Source organism: Rousettus aegyptiacus, unplaced genomic scaffold, assembly GCF_014176215.1.
Source record: "Rousettus aegyptiacus isolate mRouAeg1 unplaced genomic scaffold, mRouAeg1.p scaffold_m13_p_10, whole genome shotgun sequence".
Classification (NCBI taxonomy): Eukaryota; Metazoa; Chordata; class Mammalia; order Chiroptera; family Pteropodidae; genus Rousettus; species Rousettus aegyptiacus.
In genome coordinates, this window is record NW_023416285.1 from 43,067,175 (window position 1) to 43,076,548 (window position 9,374).

General features: G+C 47.8%; 1 protein-coding gene across 1 annotated transcript; it reads left to right on the forward strand.

Moving 5' to 3' along the window:
* Positions 1–287: 287 nt before the first annotated feature.
* On the forward strand, positions 288–5,388 carry NKX6-1 (NK6 homeobox 1). The gene is made up of 3 exons (XM_016156166.2): positions 288–957; positions 2,651–2,823; positions 5,098–5,388. Exons 1-3 carry the CDS (start codon positions 288–290, stop codon positions 5,353–5,355), a joined length of 1,101 nt encoding a protein of 366 aa, XP_016011652.2. The 3' UTR covers positions 5,356–5,388.
* Positions 5,389–9,374: the final 3,986 nt, after the last annotated feature.

A 9,374-nucleotide genomic window follows, 5' to 3' on the forward strand; every position in this document is an offset into this window, starting at 1 on the left:
GGAAGAGAGAAGAGATCGAGATTGAATCCAGGACTAGGAGCGAAAGGACAGCCAAACCCACCCGGGCGCCTGTTGGTCTCGGTGAGCCACCGCCTTGGACATTTCTGCTGCGCAGCTCGGAGAGCAATTCTCGGCAGCTGCGTTCTCGGCCCAGTTGGCAGGTCGCCTCTGGGTGCGCGGAGCAACTCCTCGTTCGCGCCCTCCACGCTTCTCGCTCTCCTACGCCCCGCCGGGGGCACCAGCCGGCGCCCTCGCTGTGTGGCTGCAGGCTCAGGCCTGGCCGTGGGATGTTAGCGGTGGGGGCGATGGAGGGCACCCGGCAGAGCGCTTTCTTGCTCAGTAGCCCGCCCCTAGCCGCCCTGCATAGCATGGCCGAAATGAAGACCCCGCTGTACCCCGCCGCGTACCCCCCGCTACCCGCCGGCCCCGCCTCCTCCTCGTCCTCCTCGTCTTCCTCATCGTCGCCCTCTCCGCCTCTGGGCGCCCACAACCCAGGTAGCCTTAAGCCCCCGGCCGCGGGGGGGCTCTCGTCCCTGGGCAGCCCCCCGCAGCAACTCTCGGCCGCCACTCCACACGGCATCAACGACATCCTGAGCCGGCCCTCAATGCCCGTGGCTTCAGGGGCCGCCCTGCCCTCTGCCTCGCCCTCCGGTTCCTCCTCCTCCTCTTCCTCGTCCACCTCCGCTTCCTCCGCTTCGGCCGCTGCCGCCGCGGCCGCAGCCGCCGCGGCCGCTGCCTCCTCTCCAGCGGGGCTGTTGGCCGGCCTGCCCCGCTTCAGCAGCCTGAGCCCGCCGCCGCCACCGCCGGGGCTTTACTTTAGCCCCAGTGCCGCAGCCGTGGCCGCCGTGGGTCGTTACCCCAAGCCGCTAGCGGAGCTGCCCGGCCGGACGCCTATCTTCTGGCCAGGAGTGATGCAGAGCCCGCCCTGGAGGGACGCGCGCCTGGCCTGCACCCCTCGTGAGTACGATCGCCCGTGCCCAGTTTGTGCGCGTTGTGCCCGCTCTCGGGTCAGGGCCCTTGGTGTGCATGCACTCGGTCCACCCTCTTGCCTCCCTAGTAGTTTGGCAACGCCGGAATCGCACAATTTAGTCCGTGCCAGGCCGTTCAGTGAGGGATTCTCGTTTTCCTGAGCTCGCGTGGTTGCGTTCAAGCTCCCTCCTCTCTCCTGGTCTGGGCATGCTTCGCGGACCGGGTGTGCACGCGTCCTCGTGGAACACAACGCGGTGCCGGGCATTTGTCTCGCCCGCGGCCCCCGCCGCTCCTGGTTCAGTCCAGCTTCAACCACAGGCCCGGCTGGGTTAAAGAACTGGGAAGGGCAGGAGAGGCCATTGCACCCTGCCCGCACCCCTGCTTTCCCGGCTCCGGCCTTCGGACCAGGGCTCCACCCTCGCCAGCCTAACTGGCCTCCTCTCTGCGAATCGATGGGAACCCACAGCGGCGAGCCTTCTACAGCCCTGAGCGGAGCGCGTGTGTTTGCACGTACGTCTCATCCCTCGGTGGCCCCAACTCACTTCGCTCTCGACCCCCGAGTACAGTAGGTGCGAGTGAACCCACTGAAGACAGGCTTGCGGCCCACAGAGGACCGCAAGCTTCGAGTCACTTCGCGCGGTTCCTCACCGCTGGGCCTTCGCTCTCCCACCTGCGTTGGCCCTGGGGGGCAGGGGCGCGTTGGGCGCGGGCATAATGAAAGGCGTAGTGGCCTTCAGCATCCTAATACGAGAAAGAACAAGTGGAAGAACAAGATGATGGGACAAAAGACCGGGAAAAATGCAACATCTCTCAGAGACCTTGCTTGAAACCAGCCGAGTTGCCCCTGAATCACTCTAATCTGGGTGGTTGGCCACCTCACCCTGGAACCTCCCAGACTCCCAGGTGGCATTTGGGAGGCAGCCCCGGGTCATTTTCTCGCTCTGTTCTTTGCTTTTGACCGAGTGCCTGAAGTTCTTCTAGGTCTCCGAATCTCTTTAGTGTTGTTGAGCAGTAGTAACTAAGGGAAGTTGCGGGAGCCTAGTGGAGGCTCCCTTGGGAAGCCTTGGGATGGAGGGCGGTCCAGGCGGATGAGGGTGTGGGGAGAAGCTATTGTATTCGTTTTGATGGCCAAGTAGGGACCGCCAACAAAGGCTGCGCCCCCTCCCCCTCGGGCGCAGCAGCATTAGACTTAGGGGAGATTTCGCTCTCTTGTGTGCAAAATACAAGGCGCCTTTTGTTGCGTGGGCACAGGTTAGGAAAGCGTTCAGGGGAAAAAAAAAAACAAAAACAAAAAACTAGTCATCTTCATGCAAAGGCTTCGGGGCCAAGAAGGCTAGACGAGAAGGCTAGAGCGGCCTTTTCCCCCCACTCCCGTACTCCTCAATTCACTGAGGCCTAGCTGTTCGGCTCCGGCAAACTTTACCAATGTGTTCCCTGGATCTTCCCTGGGCAGAAGGTTATTTACTACTGCTCCAGATATACCCGGATTTTAAAAAACAGGTGGGATAAAAAGGCAAAGGGGAAGCGAAGTGGGACTGGAAGCATCACGACGCTTCTGGTACCCGCCGCAGAATAAGCTTTACTTTCCCACCAAAACATTGTTTTGAGAGTTTGTTTCTTTTCAGTGGAGCCACCTGTAACCGATTATTTTCACTCTGTTCTTGTTTATCCATTCTTTCAGATCAAGGATCCATTTTGTTGGACAAAGACGGGAAGAGAAAACACACGAGACCTACGTTCTCCGGCCAGCAGATCTTTGCTCTGGAGAAGACTTTCGAACAAACGAAATACTTGGCGGGGCCGGAGAGGGCTCGCTTGGCGTATTCTTTGGGGATGACGGAGAGTCAGGTCAAGGTGAGTGGACCTCGCAAACCTCCAGGGATAGACCCTCCCCCCTTTCTCGTATCTCGCGCGCGCGCGCGCGCACACGCACACGTACACACCAATTTAAAAACAGCCGCCTGGGGTGCGGGTCTGAGGAGTCTGGGGAGAAGATGGGATCAGCAAAGGGGGTCGGGGTGGGGTTACAAAGGCTCTGGGAACTCCCAGGAGGTCAAACTGTTGATGAACAAAAGGAATCAAGCCCCCCCCCACCCCTTGAAATTAGGTTAATCTAGATAGCAGCATGTGCTGGGGAACTCGCCATTATTAGAGAATAAAAGCATTACATAAATATCAGCCCTAAGAATAGCTCAGGCCAGTTAGAAAGCTTCTATTTATTCTGTTTGTAAAGAATTCAATCTTTCGTTGGTCAATTCAGACTCCCCTAGTTATATAATTTCTAAATATAGGTCAGCGTTATAGTGCTACTATATTAACTTGCAGGTTTAAAAAAAATAAATCCACAGGATCTAACCACTTAGCATGGATAACTCTGCTTTTAGTTTACTGAAGGCAATCACTTTGGAATAGTAATTTCCTAAATGAATTGACAAGGTTATTTATTATGAAATTGAATCCTGTTTAAAATAAGTTGATTTATCAACAGATATATGATATTTTATCATTTATGACAACATTTATAGTTAAAATTTTACTTTGCTTATAATCGGGATGTACAATATATTTCCAGGGAATAAAATTTTAGAAATGTTTCCTTAAAAACAAAAGAATTGAGCCAGCTAGGTAAATTAAATCTAGTGGCTTCCTATATTTCCAGTACTCTTTTGTTCCTTTTCTTCATTTGTTACATTTGGGTTTTTTTAAGGGGCTGTGTCTATTTTCATTAGTCTAATCATTGCTCTTTAAGTAGGAATAACTGTTAACAATGTCTTCTGGTTAGGGTGTATTTCTCCCTGGACAAGCATCACAAAATGCATTTCAGAAGTGATTTTGTATGTGACCATTAGAATACCATCACAGTTAAAATTATTTTTGCAGTGGTTGGTACATAGCCTGCCACAGTAATCTAGAGGTCTCCATTTGTCACCGTAAATATGTCTGCATGGCTCGAGGTGAATTATTATAGCAGTATAAAGAAAATCAAAATCACTTTCTTAACAATTCTGATTCTTTAGATAAAATACATAACAGATTGGAAAATGGATGAGAAGCATAAAGAGAGGATAATTCAATATCTTTGGGAAATTGGTTGCTTATTGCTGATGCTTTAGGTTAAATGTGTGTCAAACATGTTGTCAAAACATCATGAATATGCTTAAATATTTTTATATAACATGAATGTTTGAGAGGAACAATATTAAAGTAATATTTGAAAGACTAGGCATGCTAATAGAAGGAAATAATGTAATTGTCAACATTTCACTTTTAAAAAAGTAACTGATGAAACTTTAGTCTTGACTTTGGTTTTATAAAAACATTAAACCAGACACACATACACACACACACCACCACCACCACCACCACCACCACCACCACCACCACCACCACCGCCTCCGCCGCCGCCACCACCACTGTGATGATTTTGACTGGGCTATTAAATATTTTCATGCATTTATATTGGTTATTGTCAGTGATGTGAAGTTTCTATTTCGGCAAATTTAAAAAAAAACTTTACATCATGTGCTGCAAGAGTAAATTGGGAGGGATGTTTACTTATCACGTTTATGAGCATTCAGACCCGAGATTAAATGAAAGACATATCCAAAAAGTGAAAAGGAGAATGAAGGTAATTGGGATAAATGCTATGCTTTCTCCCACAAATCACACGAAAAATCAAGTACACCTAGATTATTTGGAATACCTTCATCTAAGTAAATAATATAACGAAAAAATCACCGTTATTATGGGGCAGCTTTTCAAAGGGGAAAAGTTTTCTACTTTAAACTAGAAAGTAGGAAAGCGCACTCAGTTTTTGGGAAGCTCATTTTAAGTTTCCAAGTTTTTTCTCTTCTGAGAAATGGCTCACTGACAACCTCAATACTCTTGTGTTACCATCGCTATGGCAACGGCAGTCAGTCTGTTGCTGCCTGTTACTCAGAGGAACTCGGGGCGATGGAGACTGCATTTGACGGCCCAGACAAGGGAGGTCTCTGAGGGAGGGTGGCTAGCTGTCAGGGGCCCGCAGGAGCGACGTCGGGATGCGGGGGAAGTAGTTCTGCTGGGATCTACTCGCGTTAAATTCCTGCCGCCATTGTCTCCCCTCTCCTTCCCTGGTTCGGGCCACAGGTCTGGTTCCAGAACCGCCGGACCAAGTGGAGGAAGAAGCACGCGGCGGAGATGGCCACGGCCAAGAAGAAGCAGGACTCGGAGACCGAGCGGCTCAAGGGGGCTTCGGAGAACGAGGAGGAGGACGACGACTACAACAAGCCGCTGGACCCCAACTCGGACGACGAGAAAATCACGCAGTTGCTGAAGAAGCACAAGTCCGGCGGCGGCGGCGGCGGCCTCCTGCTGCACGCGTCCGAGACTGAGGGCTCGTCCTGAGCGCCCGCCGCCCGGCCTTGCCGCCCCTCCCCCGGGGGGGCCTTTGCTATTTTCTGAGATGTACATATCTATTTTTTTAACCTAGAAGTTGAAGGGGGTGGAGGAGAGAGACTCGGGGGTTGATGAGGCTGAAAACACCGTGATACGCACTGTGTGAACACCGCAACCGACACTCGCAGCTGGGTCACCCTCCCAGTCGGGTTGGGTCTTCTAGTCCCGCCCGCCCCTCCCCCCACCAGGAGGGAGCGGCCCCAGCCTACGCCCGCCCGCGCGCCCCTTCCCTGACGGATCCCGACGGGTCCTGACCCCCGCGCACGGCGGGCTGGGGGGCGCAGGGACGGGTTCTCCAGGATCAGCACCCGCTGCGCGCGGGACCTCGGAGCTTCGCGGGCAGGCGGCCGCCGCAGACGGGAAGAGGGACGTTTCTCCCCCCACAAACTGCTGTGCGGACCAAAGTAACCTGTTGAAGGCCCTTTGTAAATAAATCGTGAGTCACACTGACTAGAAGTTACTTTATTGTGAATATTTAAAATGTTAAGTGCTTTTTTGAATTTCGTATAAAAAGATGGACCTCCTCCTTCCTTCTACCCGTCCCTTTTTAAGAGTTACTCGAACCATTCGTCCCCCTTTTATTTTGAACTTGAGAAGCGTAGACACGAATGTTCTCGGCCGCCCCCTCCTCTCGCTCCTCTGCCGGGTTTGGGTCTGTTGGATCTCACTTTCTCCCTCATGCCTTCCGTCTCGTCCCCCACCGCCCCCTGGCTTCGCGCCCGCCTCCCGCCTCCAGGACTTGAAGTAGAAGACGTGGAACTATGGAAGGCCTCAGACCTGCCTCTCCGTTCCTCTCTGAAATTGCACAGTCGTTTGTTGCTATTTATTAGTGATTTAAAGAAAGTATTGGGGAGGGAGGGGCTACAATAGCTTGTATTTAATTTAACTCCTTTCCGATAAAAATGCGTGTTAAAGTAGATGGTGGGAATTGTTACAACTGCTCTGGGTCAGGAACATAAAAATCCATTTAGTTGCTGTAATTGAATTTGAAGTGTTTTGTATCATAAGGATACTATAGACTATGTAAATTGTTTTCTTTTTAAAGCTAATAACAGTTGATATATTAGCATCCTTAACCTTTATTAATTTATATAAGGAATTCGATTTGTAAAGAGAAAGAAATCCCCTTTGCAAGACCAGTTAAATGTAATGCACTTTCTGTTTCAAAGGATAAATCAAATTAAAAAAGTTTGAAGACGTCTGTTGCCTTGAATGAAAGGATACAGATAATCTGATCTCATCAGAGATCTCAAATAAAAGTCAAGACCACAAAAATTTTACATTGGTTTCTTGGGTAAAATAGTTGTCACATCGTTATCATCATCATCATCATCATCATCATTATATGTATTATTATTATTATTATTATTATTATTTGGAAGAGTCGGGTCACATCCTGTACTGGGAAGATATAAGAAATGCAGCCCCTGTCCTGGGAAGATATAAGAAATGCAGCCCCACTCATAGGACTTCTTGAAGAGACTTGTCTAGCAGGCAGCTTCCAATGTCTGTGTTGTCTAATTTTTTTCCTGATAGCTTTTTCCTTTTTGAGAAAGTCCTGGGGGAGAGTGGGCTTGGGAAGACCTCATTTCCATATATCCATATAGCTTGTTCACTTAGCTGGGTGGAGGTAGAGGAACCCGCTGGTCCAGCAGTACTGCTGTTTCCTTGCTAACATTCCGCTCCCCTCCCTTTGTAAAAATGCAGAAGTTGGTGGAAACACAGAAACTCTGGTTTTTGCTAACCATTAGAATAAAGAAAGCTTCTTCTGATGTGAAAGTCTTTAGGGTTAAGGAAACAATGTTAAAATGGGAATCACTAGTAGAGGGCTGGATCACCGTCTTGAGATCTTTTTGTTTTCAGATCCTCAGTTATAGGCTCAGTGAAATATAGTTATCCCCTTAGTGTTTCAGGTTAATGAGCTTGTGTTCAAAGACAGAAAAATCAATAGAACCCAGTAGATTCTTCAGGCTAGTGTTAGGTAAAGAAAGAATACGTCTGTTTTGTTCCCTTGAAAATAAAAAGCATTATGAAAACAGGAATGAAATTGTCTAAAGGAAGTTATTGTAGAATATATTTCCGATGGCGTGGTTTAGTAGAAAGAATGCAAACCTGCCCTCTTTTCTCTAGCTCGCCTGTGAATTTCCCAATAAATGTCAAACTTCTGAATTTCTGCGCTCTTACCAAGACTAAGCTGTGTGTCCTATAGGAGAGGCAACTGTTTCAAAAGAGGCTTTGCAGTGCTGGGATGATGTAATTTAAATCCTAGCTGTAAACAGTTCCTCTCTCCCTCCCTCCCTTCCTCCCTCCCTCCCTTCCTCCCTTCCTCCCTTCCTCCTTTCCTCCCTTCCTCCCTTCCTCCCTTCCTCTCTTCTTCCCTTCCTCCCTTCCTTCCTTCCTTCCTTCCTTCCTTCCTTCCTTCCTTCCTTCCTTCCTTCCTTCCTTCTTCCTTCCCTCCCTTCTTCCTTCTTCCTTCCCTTCCTTCCTTCCTTCCTCCCTCCCTCCCTCCCTCCCCTCTTTCCCCCTACTTCTCTCTCTCCCTTTCTCTATGCAAGAACCTAAGAAAATGCAAGTCTGTTATTCTAAAACTTCACTTTATTATTTGTTTATTTGCAACAAAGTCTTTTTTCTACTCTTTTTTTTTTTTTTTTTACCGTCACTTACCTTTCTTCTGCTTGGAAAAGCCAACCAACTTTTACTTTATTCCTTCCTCCTTAAGAAAACAAAAATTGACAATATACTTAGAAATACTATTTTCAAAATAACTATTATTAGTAGTAGTAGTAGTGGTGGTAATACAGTAGCATCAGTCATAGAACACTTGGAAGCATTTTCTCAAGGAAGTAAGGTTATAGCATTTCTCCCAAGTTAGAAATGTAGAAATACACCTCTTTCAATTCCTTTAGGAAGCATTCCCCCTGAACTCTTAATCTTTGCATTTAGAGCATCTCAGAAGTGTGAAAGCTGGTGGCCTTGCCTCACTCTACAGGCAAATATGCAGAGGGCAGACAGGGTCTGCATGGTTGCCAGCCTGAGCACTGAAGTGCTCTGAGTTTTGTGAGTAGCAGCCAGAGTTGGGCTCTGGGGCCCTGCTGCACTAGCATTCCCTCTTTTTTTTTCCAGTTGACTGCCAAAGTGACTTAAGGTTTCCAGTTAATTTACTTCCACCCAGGATTCCAGCTGGCCACCAGTTGCAACTGGTCCCATAAAACTGGGAGTGAGGGAGAAGTGGGTGGGGGACACCTGACTTAGGTGTTCCCTTATCCTGGTTGGTTTGATTTAGTTCTGTGTAAGTATAACAAGAATGTTTTCCACGAGAGTTAATATGGGAAGGTTGGCATAATTAGATGGGGAGGCTGAAGAACTACTCTATAGCTCAAACAAGGGAGATTGAAAATTGTTTTTCATTTTGGCTCAAAATTTTTATGGAATTAACCAGCCATAAGCATCTGATTAAGGCTGCCAGCAGTCTTTACAGCGTAGGTGTCATGATTTTAAAACAAAAAGTAACAGCAAGTGACCTTTTTTAAATTTTTTCAGTTTTGAAATATAATTGACATATAACATTGTATAAGTTTAAGATGTACAACATAATGATTTGATATATCTATATATTGCTAAATGATGACCATAACGTTTAGCTAATATCCTTCACCTCACAGTTATAATTTTTTTCCTTGTGAAGAGAACTTTAAAGATGTACTCTCAGCAACTTTCGGATATACACTATTGTTAACTTTAGTGATCATGCTGTACATTCCATCCCCAGATGTTTTGTATCTTTTGACCATTTTTACCTATTTTACTCACCGCCTATGACCATTGCTTTTAAAACTGCTTACAGGCAGCAAAATGTCAGCATGGCAAACAAAAGGAGAAAAACAGATTTGTATATGTGATGAAAGGAAGGGTAAAACTGCTTTTATATTTTTCTGTGTGTGTGTGTGTGTGTGTGTGTTTTGTTCCTA

Excerpts from the sequence above, each read along its gene's own strand:
- NKX6-1 (XM_016156166.2), top strand. The coding sequence starts at position 288 with ATGTTAGCGGTGGGGGCGATGGAGGGCACCCGGCAGAGCGCTTTCTTG. Across the intron at positions 958-2,650 it reads GCGCCTGGCCTGCACCCCTC|ATCAAGGATCCATTTTGTTG; the intron begins GTGAGTACGATC and ends CCATTCTTTCAG. Across the intron at positions 2,824-5,097 it reads TGACGGAGAGTCAGGTCAAG|GTCTGGTTCCAGAACCGCCG; the intron begins GTGAGTGGACCT and ends TTCGGGCCACAG.